The sequence below is a fragment of the Streptopelia decaocto genome (genome assembly GCF_964273445.1).
Source record: "Streptopelia decaocto genome assembly, chromosome: 28".
In the NCBI taxonomy this organism is placed as follows: Eukaryota; Metazoa; Chordata; class Aves; order Columbiformes; family Columbidae; genus Streptopelia; species Streptopelia decaocto.
In genome coordinates, this window is record NC_138683.1 from 363956 (window position 1) to 381409 (window position 17454).

The 17454-nt window shown below is 60.1% G+C and overlaps 1 protein-coding gene across 1 annotated transcript; it reads right to left on the reverse strand.

Moving 5' to 3' along the window:
* Positions 1 to 1623: 1623 nt before the first annotated feature.
* Positions 1624 to 17088, reverse strand: HAUS5 (HAUS augmin like complex subunit 5). The gene is made up of 18 exons (XM_082073922.1): positions 17004 to 17088; positions 16776 to 16838; positions 16132 to 16165; positions 15900 to 15920; positions 15645 to 15747; positions 14722 to 14900; positions 14579 to 14652; positions 14440 to 14491; positions 13925 to 14001; positions 13773 to 13854; positions 12443 to 12576; positions 9794 to 9926; positions 7946 to 8026; positions 5524 to 5630; positions 4736 to 4793; positions 4527 to 4632; positions 3742 to 3856; positions 1624 to 1986 (listed from the first exon to the last, which is right to left on the reverse strand). The coding sequence occupies exons 1-18, from the start codon at positions 17075 to 17077 to the stop codon at positions 1827 to 1829; spliced, it is 1653 nt and encodes a 550-aa protein (XP_081930048.1). The 5' UTR covers positions 17078 to 17088; the 3' UTR covers positions 1624 to 1826.
* Between the last annotated feature and the right edge of the window lie 366 nt (positions 17089 to 17454).

The window sequence follows — 17454 nt, forward strand, 5'->3', positions numbered from 1 at the left end:
TAGAGAACAATGGGAGTCAGTGGGGTTCAATGGGGATCAATGGGAGTCAATGGGAGTCAATGGGAGTCAATGGGGACAATGGGAGTCAATGGGGTTCAATGGGAGTCAATGGGAGTCAATGGGGATCAATGGGAGTCAATGGGGACAATGGGAGTCAATGGGAGTCAACGGGGGTCATAGAGATCAATGGAAGTCAATAGAGACCCATAGAGACCAATGGGAGTCAATAGAGACCCATAGAGACCAATGGGACCCATAGAGAACAATGGGAGTCAATGGGGTCAATGGGAGTCAATGGGGTTCAATGGGCGTCAATGGGGATCAATGGGAGTCAATGGGGTTCAATGGGAGTCAATGGGGTCAATGGGGATCAATGGGCGTCAATGGGGATCAATGGGAGTCAATGGGGTTCAATGGGAGTCAATGGGGTCAATGGGGATCAATGGGGATCAATGGGGGTCATAGAGATCAATGGGAGTCAATAGAGACCCATAGAGACCAATGGGAGTCAATGGGACCCATAGAGAACAATGGGAGTCAATGGGGTTCAATGGGAGTCAATGGGGACACTGGGGGTCAATGGGGGACACTGGGGCACTCCTGGGTCCCTCCCGAACTCCTGGGTTACTGGGAGGGCAATTGGGGGCTCATTCCCCTCTCCCACCACCAGGGGGCGCTGCTGGGATGGGTCCGGGGGTGGGCGTGGCCCAAGCTCTGAGGCCCCGCCCCCCTGACCCCCGTTTCCCGCCCATAGGGGGTGCTGCTGGGACGGGTCGGGGGGGCGGGCCTAGTCTGAGGCCCGCCCCCCTGACCCCCGTTTTCCCCCATAGGGGGCGCTGCTGGGGGCGCAGGTGCTGCTGCTGCTGATGGGCGTGGCCGGGGCGGGGCTTGCGGTCACGGGACGGTGGTGGCCGGAAGGGGCGGGGCCAAAGGGGAGGGGCCGGTGAGTGGGGGCCCGGACGCCTGGGTCCCTTATGGGGGACAAGGGGGCGGGACCTGGGTTGCTATGGGAGACAAGGGGGTGGGGCCCAGATGCCTGGGTCCCTTATTGGGAAAAGGGGGTGGGACCTGGTTCCCTTATGGGGGAAAAGGGGTGTGGCCCGGATGCCTGGGTCCCTTATGAGGAAAAGGGGGCGGGACCTGGGTCCCTTATAGGGGAAAAGGGGCGTGGCCTGGACACCTGGGTCCCTTATGGGGGACAAGGGGGTGGGGCCCGAACACCTGGGTCCCCACTGACCCCGCCCCTTTCCCCCCATCCAGCCAATGGTGATTTACCAGACAGCGCTTCCGGGGGCGGGGCTTGCGGAGACCACGCCCCCCGCCCCCACCCCTGAATAAAGCGGCCAATCAGCATCCTCCTCCTGCTGGCCAATCGCATTCAATAAACGGGGTGGAGCAGCCAATGGGGGGTGGTGGGCGGGGCCTCATCCATTTTGAGCCAATTTGGGGCGATTTTGGGGCAATTTGGGTCCAATTTGCCTCTTGAGGGATTAATTGAACATATTGAAATCTTGAGGAGCCCAAAATCCTTCAATTTCACCCCAAAAATCCCTGAATTTCACCCCAAAATCCTTTCGTTTCACCCCCAAATCCTCTTAAATCAGCCTCAAAAACACCAAAAACCTTTAATTTCACCCCAAAATCCTTTAGTTTCACCCCAAAAAAGCCTTTAAATCCCTATTTATGTCAATGGGCCCTTTAAGAGCGTCCCGCCCAGGCCACGCCCCCTCCAGGCCACGCCCCCTCGTGACCACGCCCCCTCCAGGCCGCATCCCCTCCTGGCCACGCCCCCCAATTCCTTTTATGGCCCCAAAGGTCTCAGCCAATCAGAGCGGCGGCTGCTCCTGGTCCTGCCCCTCGGTGGGCGGGGCCAAGGGGAGGGGGCGGGGCAGAGCCCGGGCGGCGCGAGTCCAGCGCTGCAGCCAATGGGAGAAGGGGGCGGAGCCAGGGGGCGTGGCCAAGGTCCACTGGGCGGGTTGAGTCCACCTGGGCGGGGGGGGCAGGGAGCACCAGTAACACCCAGTAACACCCAGTAACCACCCCCAGTGCTCCCAGTAACCACCAGTGACCCCCAGTGACCCCCCAGTAACCTCCCAGTAACCACCAGTGACCCCCAGTAACCACCCCCATTGCTCCCAGTAACCACCAGTGACCACCCCCAGTGCTCCCAGTAACCCCCAGTAACACCCAGTAACCACCCCCAGTGCTCCCAGTAACCACCAGTGACCCCCAGTGACCCCCCAGTAACCTCCCAGTAACCACCAGTGACCCCCAGTAACCACCCCCATTGCTCCCAGTAACCACCAGTGACCCCAGTAACCACCCCCAGTGCTCCCAGTAACCACCAGTGACCCCAGTAACCACCCCCAGTGCTCCCAGTGCTCCCAGTAACCACCAGTAACACCCAGTAACCACCCCCAGTGCTCCCAGTAACCACCAGTGACCCCCAGTGACCCCCCAGTAACCTCCCAGTAACCACCAGTGACCCCAGTAACCACCCCCATTGCTCCCAGTAACCACCAGTGACTCCCAGTGACCCCCAGTAACCACCCCCAGTGCTCCCAGTAACCACCAGTGACTCCCAGTGACCACCAGTAACCACCCCCAGTGCTCCCAGTAACCACCAGTGACCCCAGTAACCACCAGTAACCACCCCCAGTGCTCCCAGTAACCACCAGTGACCCCAGTAACCACCCCCAGTGCTCCCAGTAACCACCAGTGACCCCAGTAACCACCAGTAACCACCCCCAGTGCTCCCAGTAACCACCAGTGACCCCAGTAACCACCCCCATTGCTCCCAGTAACCACCAGTGACCACCAGTAACCACCCCCAGTGCTCCCAGTGCTCCCAGTAACCACCAGTAACCACCCCCAGTGCTCCCAGTAACCACCAGTGACCCCAGTAACCACCCCCAGTGCTCCCAGTGCTCCCAGTAACCACCAGTAACCACCCCCATTGCTCCCAGTAACCACCAGTGACCCCCAGTGACCCCCCAGTAACCTCCCAGTAACCACCAGTGACCCCAGTAACCACCCCCAGTGCTCCCAGTAACCACCAGTAACCACCCCCATTGCTCCCAGTAACCACCAGTGACCCCCAGTGACCCCCCAGTAACCTCCCAGTAACCACCAGTGACCCCCCAGTAACCACCCCCAGTGCTCCCAGTAACCACCAGTGACCCCAGTAACCACCCCCATTGCTCCCAGTGCTCCCAGTAACCACCAGTAACCACCCCCAGTGCTCCCAGTAACCACCAGTGACCCCAGTAACCACCCCCATTGCTCCCAGTGCTCCCAGTAACCACCAGTAACCACCCCCAGTGCTCCCAGTAACCACCAGTGACCCCAGTAACCACCAGTAACCACCCCCAGTGCTCCCAGTAACCACCAGTGACCCCAGTAACCACCAGTAACCACCCCCAGTGCTCCCAGTAACCACCAGTGACCCCAGTAACCACCAGTAACCACCCCCAGTGCTCCCAGTAACCACCAGTGACCACCAGTAACCACCCCCAGTGCTCCCAGTAACCACCAGTGACCCCCAGTGACCCCCCAGTAACATCCCAGTGCTCCCAGTAACCACCAGTGACCCCCCCAGTGCTCCCAGTAACATCCAGTAACCCTCCCCAGGCTTCCCAGTAACCACCAGTAACTCCCCCATTAATTCCCAGTAACCCCCCAGTAATGGCTCAAGAGCCTCCCAGTAACTCCCAGTAACCCCAGTACCCCCCCCCGGCTCACCATTGGCTGACGAGCTCCAGGAGGCGGGGCCAATTCTCCATTCGCCGCTGGGTCTGGGCGGCGACCAATCGCAGCCGGGGGAGGAGCTCCGCGTCGGCCCCGCCCACAATTCGCCCTGGGCGGGGCCAAACAGGGGAGGGGGGCGGAGTCAAACCCAGACACCCCCAAACCCTGCCCCCCCTTATACCCCACCCCTTAAACCCCGCCCCTTTATACCCCACCCCCGTTGACCCCTCCCCTTTTAAGTCCCACCCCATTAAGCCCCGCCCCTTTAATCCCCACCCCTTAAGCCCCACCCCCTTTAAGCCCCACCCATTAAGCCACGTCCCTTTAATCCCACCCCTTTAATCCCAACCCCCTTAAACCCCACCCTCTTTAAGCCCCACCCCTTTACACCCCGCCTACCTTTAAGACCCACCCCTTAGGCCCCGCCCCTTCGTTCCCCACCCATTAAGCCCCACCCTTTTAAGCCCCGCCTTCCGTTAATCCCCACCCATTAAGTCCCGCCCCTTTTAGCCCCATTTAATTCTGGCCCCTTTAAGCCCCACCCCCTTTAAGTTCCACCCACTAAGTCCCACCCCCTTAAACCCCGCCCCTTTAACCCCCTTAAACCTGCCCCTTTTAGCCCCACCCCTTTAATTCCACCCTTAAACCCCGCCCCCTTTAAGCCACACCCCCTCAATTTAAGCCCCACCCCCTTTAATCCCCACCCACTAAGCCCCACCCCTTTAATCCCCACACCTTTTAAGCCCCGCCCCCTTCAAGCCCCGCCCCCCCGCACTCACCCGCAGGGCGGGGCAGCTCTGGCCACGCCCCCTCCTCAGGCCCCGCCCCCCGATGACGCGTTTCCTGTTTGAGCTGGGCCGCCCTGCGCAGCGCCCCCTGTGGGGCCTGGGGGGAAACACCGCAAAAGGGGCGGAGCTTGAGCTCACCCTGCCCCGCCCACACTCCCCCTCGGCTCCGCCCACTCGCCAATGGCCACGCCCACACCTACCTTATATGGCGGGAGCCCCAGAGAGCGGGAAACGGGCAGCAGAGGGTCCGGGGCGGGGCTTAAATTGGGGGGAGGGGTTAGTGCAAGGGACCCAGGCGTCCGGGTGAGACAATATCCCCCAATAAGGGACCCAGGCGTCCGGGGATCCCCCCCAATAAGGGACCCAGGCGTCCGGGTGACATTCCCCCCCCGCCCCAATAAGGGACCCAGGCGTCCGGGTGACCCCCCCAGCCCCCAATAAGGGACCCAGGCGTCCGGGGACCCCCCATTATCCCCAAAATAGGGACCCAGGTATCCAAGTGACCCCCCCCCCCCCCATAAGGGACCCAGGCATCCGGGGAACCCCCCCCCGCCATAGTGGACCCAGGCGTCCGGGGATCCCCCCCAATAAGGGACCCAGGCGTCCGGGTGACCCCCCATTATCCCCAAAATAGGGCCCCAGGTATCCAAGTGACCCCCCAATAAGGGACCCAGGCATCCGGGGAACCCCCCCCCCATAATGGACCCAGGCGTCCGGGACCCCCTCCCCCAATAAGGGACCCAGGCATCCGGGTGACCCCCCCCAACCCCCCAATAAGGGACCCAGGCGTCCGGGTGACCCCCCATTATCCCCAAAATAGGGCCCCAGGTATCCAAGTGACCCCCCAATAAGGGACCCAGGCGTCCGGGGAATCCCCCCCCCGCCATAGTGGACCCAGGCGTCCGGGACCCCCTCCCCCAATAAGGGACCCAGGCATCCGGGTGACCCCCCCCAACCCCCCAATAAGGGACCCAGGCGTCCGGCTCACCTCGGGGGGGCCTCTCCCAGTGCTCCCAGTTCTCCCAGTAAGCTCCGCAGCCGCTGCCCCTCCCCCACCAGAGCAGGGGGGGGGCCCACCCGCCCCTCCCCCCGCACCTGCAATGGGGGGGGAGGGTCAGGGGGGGACCCCAAAAATGGGGGAGATCACCCCAAAAACTGGCTCCCCCTATTTATTGGGACCCTCCCATTTATTGGTTCCCCCCATTTATTTGGGGTCCCCCCCATTTATTTGGGGTCCCCCCCATTCATTGGTTCCCCCCATTCATTGGTTCCCCCCATTTATTGGTCCCCCCCATTTATTGGTTCCCCCCACTCATTGGGTCCCCCCATTCATTGGGTCCCCCCTATTTATTGGTCTCCCCCATTTATTGGTTCCCCCCATTCATTGGTTCCCCCCATTTATTGGTTCCCCCCATTTATTTGGGGTCCCCCCCATTCATTGGTTCCCCCTATTTATTGGTTCCCCCCATTTATTGGTTCCCCCCATTTATTTGGGGTCCCCCCCATTCATTGGTTCCCCCCATTTATTGGTTCCCCCCATTTATTTGGGGTCCCCCCCATTCATTGGTTCCCCCCATTTATTGGTCCCCCCCATTCATTTGGTTCCCCCCATTCATTGGGTTCCCCCCAACTTGGGGTCCCCCCCAATTTATTTGGGGTCCCCCCCCAATTATTGGGTTCCCCCCATTCATTGGGGTCCCCCCCCATTTATTGGTTCCCCCCATTCATTGGTTCCCCCCATTTATTTGGTGTTCCCCCCCATTCATTTGGTTCCCCCCATTCATTGGGTTCCCCCCAACTTGGGGTCCCCCCCATTTATTTGGGGTCCCCCCCCAATTATTGGGTTCCCCCCATTTATTGGTTCCCCCCATTTATTTGGTGTCCCCCCCCATTTATTGGTTCCCCCCATTCAATGGTTCCCCCCATTCATTGGGTTCCCCCATTCATTGGGGTCCCCCATTCATTGGTCCCCCCATTCATTGGTTCCCCCCAATCATTTGGGGTCCCCCCATTTATTGGTCCCCCCCCATTCATTGGTTCCCCCCAACTTGGGGTCCCCCCTATTTATTTGGGGTCCCTCCCCATTTATTGGTCCCCCCCCATTCATTGGTTCCCCCCAACTTGGGGTCCCCCCCATTTATTTGGGGTCCCCCCTATTTATTTCGTTCCCCCCCATTTATTGGTCCCACCCATTTATTGCCCCCCCCCCCATTCATTGGTTCCCCCTATTCATTGGGTTCCCCCCAACTTGGGGTCCCCCCCTCTTTATTTGGGGTCCCCATTTATTGGTTCCCCCCATTCATTGGGTACCCCCCATTCATTTGTTTCCCCCCATTCACTGGTTCCCCCCATTCATTGGTTCCCCCCAATTTGGGGTCCCCCCCATTTATTGGTTCCCCCCATTTATTTGGTGTCCCCCCCCATTTATTGGTTCCCCCCATTTATTGGTTCCCCCCATTTATTTGGTGTTCCCCCCCATTTATTTAGGGTCCCCCCCATTCATTGGTTCCCCCCATTCATTGGTTCCCCCCATTCATTGGTTCCCCCCCATTCATTGGTCCCCCCCATTGATTCCCCCCCATCCATTGGTTCCCCCCATTCATTGGTTCCCCCCATTCATTGATTCCCCCCCATTCATTGATTCCCCCCATTCATTGGTTCCCCCCCATTTGGGGTCCCCCCAATTATTAGGGATCCCCCCATTCATTGGTTCCCCCCATTCATTGGTTCCCCCCATTCATTGATTCCCCCCATTCATTGGTCCCCCCCATTCATTGGTTCCCCCCATTCATTGGTCCCCCCCATTGATTCCCCCCCATTCATTGGTTCCCCCCATTCATTGATTCCCCCCATTCATTGGTTCCCCCCATTCATTGGTTCCCCCCATTTATTGGTTCCCCCCATTTATTTGTCCCCCCCATTTATTGGGACCCCCCTATTAATTGGTTCCCATTTACTGATTCCCCCCAATTTGGGGTCCCCCCATATATTTAGGGACCCCCCCATTTATTTGGGGTCCCCCCATTTATTGCCCCAATTTATTGGTCCCCCATTTATTGGTTCCCCCCATTCATTTATTCCCCCCATTCATTTGTTCCCCCCCATTTATTCCCCCCATTTATTGGTTCCCCTATTTATTTGGGGTTCCCCCCATTCATTGTTTCCCCCCATTCATTGGTTCCCCCCATTCATTGGTTCCCTCCATTCATTGATTCCCCCCATTCATTGCCCCCCCCATTATTTAGGGGACCCCCCCTTATTTCCCCCCATTTTGCCCTCCCCCCATTTCTTCCCCCTCCCCCCCATCACCCCCCGCCCCCCCCATGTTTTAACGACCCCCCCAATTCCCCAGGACCCCCCCATTTTCCCGCCCCCCCCCCCCCCTTTCCCCATAGGGCTCCATGTCCCACCTGCTCCTGCAGGGGGCGCAGCCGCCCCCGGAGCCCCCTGGTGGCGCCAATGAGCAACCGCAGCCGCCGGCCCCGCCGCACCTGGAACCCCAAAAATGGGCACAGGGACCCCCCAAAAACCCCCAGGACACCCCAATAACCCCCCAGGACACCCCAATAACCCCCCAGGACCCCCCAGGACCCCCTGAACCCCAATAACCCAGGACACCCCAATAACCCCCAAAATGGGGCACAGGGACCCCCAATAACGCCCAGGACACCCCAATAACCCCCCAGGACACCCCAATAACCCCCCAATAACCCCCTGAACCCCCAAATCCCCCTGAACCCCAATAACCCCCCCATGACACCCCAATAACCCCCAGGACCCCCCATTAACCCCCCAAAATGGGGCACAGGGACCCCCCAATAACCCCCAGGACCCCCCAATAACCCCCCAAAATGGGGCACAGGGACCCCCCAATAACCCCCCAGGACACCCCAATATCCCCCAGGACACCCCAATAACCCCCCAGGACCCCCCAATAACCCCCCAAAATGGGGCACAATGACCCCCAATAACCCCCCAGGACACCCCAATAACCCCCCAGGACCCCCCTGAACCCCAATAACCCCCCAATAACCCCCCAAAATGGGGCACAATGACCCCCCAATAACCCCCAGGACACCCCAATAACCCCCCGATATGGGGCACAGGGACCCCCCAATAACCCCCCAGGACACCCCTGAACCCCAATAACCCCCCAATAACCCCCCAAAATGGGGCACAATGACCCCCCAATAACCCCCAGGACACCCCAATAACCCCCAGGACCCCCCTGAACCCCAATAACCCCCCAGGACCCCCCAATAACCCCCCAAAATGGGGCACAGGGACCCCCCAATAACCCACAGGACACCCCAATAACTCCCCAGGACCCCCCCAGGACCCCCTGAACCCAAATAACCCACCAGGACCCCCAATAACCCCCAATAATGGGGCACAGGGACCCCCCAATAACCCCCAGGACACCCCAATAACCCCCCAGGACCCCCCAGGACCCCCTGAACCCCAATAACCCCCCAGGATCCCCAATAACCCCCCAAAATGGGGCACAGGGACCCCCCAATAACCCCCAGGACACCCCAATAACCCCCCAGGACCCCCCAGGACCCCTAAACCCCAATAACCCACCAGGACCCCCCAATAACCCCCCAAAATGGGGCACAATGACCCCCAAATAACCCCCCAGGACACCCCATAACCCCCCAAGACACCCCAATAACCCCCCAGGACCCCCCAATAACCCCCCAAAATGGGGCACAATGACCCCCCAATAACCCCCCAGGACCCCCCAATAACCCCCCAGGACACCCCAGTAACCCCCCAATATCCCCCAGGACCCCCTGAACCCCAATAACCCCCCAGACACCCCAAGATCCACCATGAACCCCCAAATCCACCCTGAACCCCAAATAACCCCCCAGGACACCCCAATAACCCCCCAGGACCCCCCTGAACCCCAATAACCCCCAATAACCCCCCAAAATGGGGCACAATGACCCCCCAATAACCCCCCAGGACACCCCAATATCCACCATGAACCCAAATAACCCCCCCATGACACCCCAATATCCATCATGAACCCCCAAGTCCCGCCTGAACCCCAATAACCCCCCATGATACCCCAATATCTCCCATGAACCCCAATAACCCCCCATGACACCCTAATATCCCCCCAGGAACCCCCCAATAACCCCCTGAACCCCCAAATCCCCCCAAAATTCTTCAGGCCCCCCAATATCCCCCAGGACCCCCCTGAACCCCCAAAATAACCCCCCAACCCCCCCCGAACCCCCAAATCTCACCAGCGCCCCCTGTCGCCTGCGCAGCCGCCTCCTCTCGTCCCCCGACGTCACTTTTGGGGGGCCCCGCAGGCCCCGCACCCCCCGCTCCAGCGCCCGGCGGGTCCCGGCCAGCCCCGCCACCCCCACGGCCAGCCTGGGGCGCCCCGAAAACGGGGGGACCCCGAAACGCCGCGTCAGGGGCTCGTTCGGGGCGGAAAACGGGGGGTTTTGGGGGCCCCATTGAAACCAATGGGGGTTTTGGCGGGAAACTGGGTCCCATTGAAACCAATGGGGGTTTTGGCGGGAAATCGGGTCCCATTGAAACCAATGGGGGTTTTGGCGGGAAATCGTCCCCATTGAAACCAATGGGGGTTTGGGGTCCCCATTGAAACCAATGGGGGTTTTGGCAGGAAATCGGGTCCCATTGAAACCAATGGGGGTTTGGAGTCTCCATTGAAACCAATGGGGGTTTTGGCGGGAAATCGGGTCCCATTGAAACCAATGGGGGTTTTGGGGTCCCCATTGAAACCAATGGGGGTTTTGGCGGGAAATCGTCCCCCATTGAAACCAATGGGGCTTTTGGGGTCCCCATTGAGTCCAATGGGGGTTTTGGCGGGAAATCGTCCCCATTGAGTTCAATGGGGGTTTTGGCGGGAAATCGTCCCCATTGAAACCAATGGGGGTTTTGGGGTCCCCATTGAGTCCAATGGGGTTTTGGCGGGAAATCGGGTCCCATTGAACCCAATGGGGGTTTTGGGGTCCCCACTGAACCCAATGGGAGTTTTGGGGTCCCCATAGAATCCAATGGGAGTTTTGGGGGGAACTGGGAGGTTTTGGGATCCCAGGGGATATTTTGGGGTCCAATGGGGTATTTTGGGGTCCAATGGGGATAATCTGGGGTACACTGGGGTATTTTTGGGGTACAAAGGGGTATTTTGGGGGTCCAAATGGGGTATTTTGGGGGTACAAAGGGGTATTTTGGGGTACAAAGGGGTATTTTTGGGGTACAAAGGGTATTTTTGGGGTCCAATGGGGTATTTTGGGGTACAAAGGGGTATTTTTGGGGTCCAATGGGGTATTTTGGGGTCCAATGGGGTATTTTTGGGGGTACAAGGGGATATTTTGGGGTCCAATGGGGATAATCTGGGGTACACTGGGATATTTTGGGGGTACAAAGAGGTATTTTGGGGTCCAATGGGGATAATCTGGGGTAACTGGGGTATTTTTGGGGTCCAATGGGATATTTTGGGGTCCAATGGGGATAATCTGGGGTAACTGGGGTATTTTTGGGGTCCAATGGGGTATTTTTGGGGTGCAAAGGGGTATTTTTGGGGTACAAAGGGGTATTTTGGGGTCCAATGGGGTATTTTTGGGGTACAAAGGGGTATTTTGGGGTACAAAGGGGTATTTTTGGGGTACAAAGGGGTATTTTTGGGGTCCAATGGGGATAATCTGGGGTACACTGGGATATTTTTAGGGTACAAAGGGGTATTTTTGGGATACAATGGGGTATTTTGGGGTCCAATGGGGATAATCTGGGGTCCAAGCGGATATTTTGGGGTGCAAAGGGGTATTTTTGGGGTGCAAAGGGGTATTTTTGGGGGTACAAAGGGGTATTTTGGGGTCCAAAGGGGTATTTTTGGGGTACAAAGGGGTATTTTGGGGTCCAATGGGGTATTTTTGGGGTACAAAGGGGTATTTTTGGGGTCAATGGGGTATTTTGGGGTCCAATGGGGATAATCTGGGGTACACTGGGATATTTGGGGGTACAAAGGGGTATTTTGGGGTCCAATGGGCTATTTTGGGGTCCAATGGGGATAATCTGGGGTACACTGGGGTATTTTTGGGGTACAAAGGGGTATTTTGGGGGTCCAATGGGGTATTTTGGGGGTGCAAAGGGGTATTTTGGGGTCCAATGGGGTATTTTTGGGTCCAAAGGGGTAATTTTGGGGGTACAAAGGGGTATTTTGGGGTCCAATGGGGTATTTTTTGGGGTACAAGGGGATATTTTGGGGTCCAATGGGGATAATCTGGGGTACACTGGGATATTTTGGGGGTACAAAGGGGTATTTTGGGGTCCAATGGGCTATTTTGGGGTCCAATGGGGATAATCTGGGGTACACTGGGGTATTTTTGGGGTACACTGGGGTATTTTTGGGGGTACAAAGGGGTATTTGGGGTCCAATGGGGTATTTTTGGGGTACAAAGGGGTATTTTTGGGGTCCAATGGGGTATTTTGGGGTCCAATGGGGTATTTTTTGGGGTACAAGGGGATATTTTGGGGTCCAATGGGGATAATCTGGGGTACACTGGGATATTTTGGGGGTACAAAGGGGTATTTTGGGGTCCAATGGGATATTTTGGGGTCCAATGGGGATAATCTGGGGTACACTGGGGTATTTTTGGGGTACACTGGGGTATTTTGGGGATACAATGGGGTATTTTGGGGTACAAAGGGGTATTTTTGGGGTACAAAGGGGTATTTTGGGGGTACAAAGGGGTATTTTGGGGTACAAAGGGGTATTTTTGGGGTGCAAAAGGGTATTTTGGGGGTACAAAGGGGTATTTTTGGGGTACAAAGGGGTATTTTGGGGTACAAAGGGGTATTTTTGGGGGTACAAAGGGGTATTTTTGGGGTACAAAGGGGTAATTTTTGGGGTGTTTTGGTACCTGGCGGCCCGTAGGGTTTTGGGGTCCCCCCCCAGTTTCAGCGTCAGGTGGTTGAGCCGCCGCTCCAGGGGGCGCAGCCGAGCGGCCAGGGGGGGCACCCGGCCCCATAGACGCCCCACGGCGCCCCAGAGATCCTGGGGACACCCCGAAATCACCCTGAACCCCCAAACCAACCCAGAGATCCTGGGGACACCCCGAAACAGCCCTGAACCCCCAAATCAACCCAGAGATCCTGGGGACACCCCGAAATCACCCTGAACCCCCAAACCAACCCAGAGATCCTGGGGACACCCCAAAATCACCCTGAACCCCCAAATCAACCCAGAGATCCTGGGGACACCCCGAAACAGCCCTGAACCCCCAAATCAACCCAGAGATCCTGGGGACACCCCGAAACAGACCTGAACCCCAAATCAACCCAGAGATCCTGAGGACACCCCAAAATCACCCTGAACCCCCAAATCAACCCAGAGATCCTGGGGACACCCCGAAATCACCCTGAACCCCCAAATCAACCCAGAGATCCTGGGACACCCCGAAATCACCCTGAACCCCCAAATCAACCCAGAGATCCTGGGGGACACCCCATAGATCCTGGGGGGACACCCCAAAACAGCCCTGAACCCCCAAACTGCCCCATAGATCCTGGGGGTCGCCCCATAGATCCTGGGGGGACACCCCATAGATCCTGGGGGACACCCCAAAACAGCCCTGAACCCCCAAATCAACCCAGAGATCCTGGGGGTCGCCCCATAGATCCTGGGGGGACACCCCATAGATCCTGGGGGACACCCCAAAACAGACCTGAACCCCCAAACCAACCCAGAGATCCTGGGGACACCCCGAAACAGACCTGAACCCCCAAATCAACCCAGAGATCCTGGGGACACCCCAAAATCACCCTGAACCCCCAAATCAACCCAGAGATCCTGGGGACACCCCAAAATCACCCTGAACCCCCAAATCAACCCAGAGATCCTGGGGACACCCCGAAATCACCCTGAACCCCCAAACCGCCCCATAGATCCTGGGGGACACCCCATAGATCCTGGGGGACACCCCAAAATCAGCCCTGAACCCCCAAACCGCCCCATAGATCCTGGGGGACACCCCATAGATCCTGGGGGGGTCACCCCAAAACAGCCCTGAACCCCCAAACCGCCCCAGAGATCCTGGGGGACACCCCATAGATCCTGGGGGTCGCCCCATAGATCCTGGGGGTCACCCCAAATCAGCCCTGAACCCCAAATCAACCCATAGATCCTGGGGGGACACCCAAATCAGCCCCCGAACCCCCCAATTAATCCTGACCCCCCCATTGAACCCCCACCTGGACGAGGCTCCTGACAGTGGGCGGAGCCTCAGGGTCAAGTTCGGGGTCAAGTTCATGCTCGGGCTCAGGCTCCGCCTCCCTGGGAAAGATCCCAGATTAAGCCCCACCCACTCTGTAAGCCCCGCCCACCCCACCCAGGCCACACCCACCAAAGGCGGGAACTCTCCTCAGCCAATCGCTGCAGAGCCCAGAGAACCAAGGCGGGGGGGTAGCGGCTCAGCACGGCCTGTGGGGGGCGCAGGGGGTCAGGGGACCCAGGAGTGCCCCAGGGACCCAGGAATGCCCCAGAGACCCAGGAGTGCCCCAAGGGACCCAGGAGTTCGGGAGGGACCAGGAGTGCCCCAGGGACCCAGGAGTGCCCCAAGGGACCCAGGAGTTCAGGAGGGACCCAGGAGTGCCCCAAGGGACCCAGGAGTGCCCCAAGGGACCCAGGAGTTCAGGAGGGACCCAGGAGTGCCCCAAGGGACCCAGGAGTGCCCCAGAGACCCAGGAGTGCCCCAAGGGACCCAGGAGTGCCCCAGGGACCCAGGAGTTCGGGAGGGACCCAGGAGTGCCCCAGGGACCCAGGAGTTCGGGAGGGACCCAGGAGTTCAGGAGGGACCCAGGAGTGCCCCAAGGGACCCAGGAGTTCGGGAGGGACCCAGGCGTCCGGGGCTCCTCCCACCTCCGCCTCCCGCCTCCAGCGCTGATTGGCCACCTCCATCAGCTCCTTTGTCCTGTAGGGATGATTGACAGGTGGGTGATGATTGACAGGTGGGTGATGATTGACAGGTGGGTGATGATTGACAGGCAGTCGCTCTCACCTGATTGGCTGCTCCGCCTCCAGCCCCGCCCCCAGCGCCTCTGCCCGCCTTTTGCACACGGCCCGAACCGCCCCCTGGGGGGGTGGAGCCAGTCAGACCACGCCCACTTCCGGCCCCGCCCCCTCCCCACCCCTGTCACTCACCAGCACTTCCGGCTCTGCCCCCGCGGCCCCGCCCAGCGCTGGCCCCTTGGGGGGCTCAGGGCCGCTGGCCACGCCCCAGCCGCTGGTTGGTCCGCTCCAACTCCGCCCCCAGCAGCCGCAGCTCCGCCCCCCGCCGAAGCTCCGCCCACCGGCGCGACAGCCCCGCCCCAGCGCTGCCTCTGAAAGGGGACCCAGGCGTCCGGGTGAGCCCCATAAGGGGACCCAGGCATCCGGGTGACACCCCAAAACCCCCCATAAGGGACCCAGGCGTCCGGGTGACCCCCCCATAAAGGACCCAGGCGTCCGGGTGACACCCCCAGAAGGGACCCAGGCATCCGGGTGACCCCCCAACCCCCCCAAATAAAGGACCCAGGCATCCAGGTGACCCCCCAAAACCCCCCCATAAGGGACCCAGGCGTCCGGGGACCCCCCCATAAGGGACCCAGGCGTCCGGGGACCCCCCCAAAACCCCCCATAAGGGACCCAGGCGTCCGGGTGACACCCCCATAAGGGACCCAGGTGTCCGGGGACCCCCCCATAAGTGACCCAGGCACCAGGGGACCCCCCCATAAGGGACCCAGGCGTCCGGGTGAGCCCCCCAACCCCCCCATAAGGGACCCAGGCGTCCGGGTGACACCCCAAAACCCCCCATAAGGGACCCAGGCGTCCGGGTGACCCCCCAAAACCCCCCATAAGGGACCCAGGCGTCCGGGTGCCCCCCCAACCCCCCCAAATAAAGGACCCAGGCATCCAGGTGACACCCCAAAACCGCCCATAAGGGACCCAGGCGTCCGGGGACCCCCCCAAAACCCCCCATAAGGGACCCAGGCGTCCGGGTGACACCCCATAAGGGACCCAGGCATCCAGGTGACCCCCCAAAACCCCCCCACAGTGGACCCAGGCGTCCGGGCCCCATCGCTCACCCAGCTCCAGCGCCGCCTCCTGGGCCCCCCCCAGGGCCCCCCCCAGCCCCCCGACTTCCTGGCGCAGCTGCCAAACGGCCCCGCCCAGCGCCGGCCCCGCCCCCTGCAGGGTCAAAGGTCAAAGATCAGTGATACCCCCCCCCCCCCCAACCCTCAACCAGGACCCCCCCGAACTCCTGGGTCCCTCCCGAACTCCTGGGTCCCTTGGGGCACTCCTGGGTCCCCCCCGAACTCCTGGGTCCCCAATCCGCTCACCTCCATCTCCAGGTGCCGGTACCTGAACCCCAAGTTAAGGACCAAACCAAAGGAGCATTTTGGGGGGAGCCCCCCTATTTTGGGCTCCCCCAGTTTTTGGGGTGTCCCTGTGGGTCTTTGGGGTCCCCCATAAATATTAGGTCCCCCCCCATTTATTGGGGTCCCCCCCCATTTTGGGGTCCCCCCCCACGTTTTGGGGTCCCCCCCCCCATTTTTGGGGGTGCAGTGGATTCCAAAGCAGGTTCCCCCGAATCTTCTTCACGGTCCTGGGGACACAAACCACGACCCCCCCACATTAAACTGGGTCCCTCCCGAACGCCTGGGTCCCTCCCGAACTCCTGGGTCCCTCAGAGCCATGGGGGGCTATGGGGCTGCCAAATAGTGAGCCTTGGGGTCTATGGGGCTGCCAAATAGTGAGCCTTGGGGTCTATGGGGCTGCCAGACAGTGAGCTATAGGGGCTATGGGGCTGCCAAATAGTGAGCTATAGGGGGCTATGGGGCTGCCAAATAGTGAGCCTTGGGGGGCTATGGGGCTGCCAAATAGTGAGCTATAGGGGGCTATGGGGCTGCCAAATAGTGAGCCTTGGGGGGCAATGGGGCTGCCAGATAGTGAGCTATAGGGGGCTATGGGGCTGCCAAATAGTGAACGGGATGAACAAAACCCAACTGGGAGCCCCAAACCACCCGTCCCCCCCATTTGCCTCGGTGCAACATCACTTCCGGTCCCCCCTGGCGCCTCGGTGCCACCTCTAAACCTCCCCCTCCCTGCCCCCGCGACCCCGAACTTTGGTTCCGCCCCCAACTTTTTGGTTCCGCCCCCACCTCCCGGGTCCCCCCCGAACTCCTGGGTCCCCCCCGAACTCCTGGGTCCCTCACCTGGGGTGTCTCACGTGCCGGGTGACGAATTCCCAGATGGGGCCACAGGAGCCCGAGCACAACCTGGGGGGGGGAGGGGAGAGAAATTAGGGGTCAGGGGGGCGGGAGGGACCCAGGAGTGCCCCAAGGGACCCAGGAGTTCGGGAGAAGGGACCCAGGAGTTCGGGAGAGGGACCCAGGGCGTCCCGCGGGGTTTTTGGGGTGAATTCCGGCCTTTTCGGGTCCGACCTGCGCAGCACCGGCCCCGGGGGGGGCGGCAGCTCCATCTCGGTTCGGGCCCAGCGGCCCAGAGCGGCCGCCATGGCGGCCCCGCCGGAAGTGGGAAAGCGCGGGAAGCGCGGGGCATCACGGGACTTGTAGTCCCGGCGGGGTGGGGCTATAACGGGACTCTATGGGCGCCGCGGGGCACCATGGGAGTTGTAGTCCCGGAAGTGGTTTAAATGGTGGTCTATGGCGGCGCGGGGTGTGATGGGAGTTGTAGTCTCGGCTATAATGGGACTCTATGGGGGCCGCGGGGCACCATGGGAGTTGTAGTCCCGGAAGTGGGAGTTCCAAGCCATTCATAGGGCTCTGGGGGACAAAACCATTATGGGTTTGGAGGGGGGGGGGGGGGGGGGGATCTCCGAATTTTGGGGGTTTGGGGGGAAATGGGGGGAGGGGAGAACTGGGGACTCCCCCA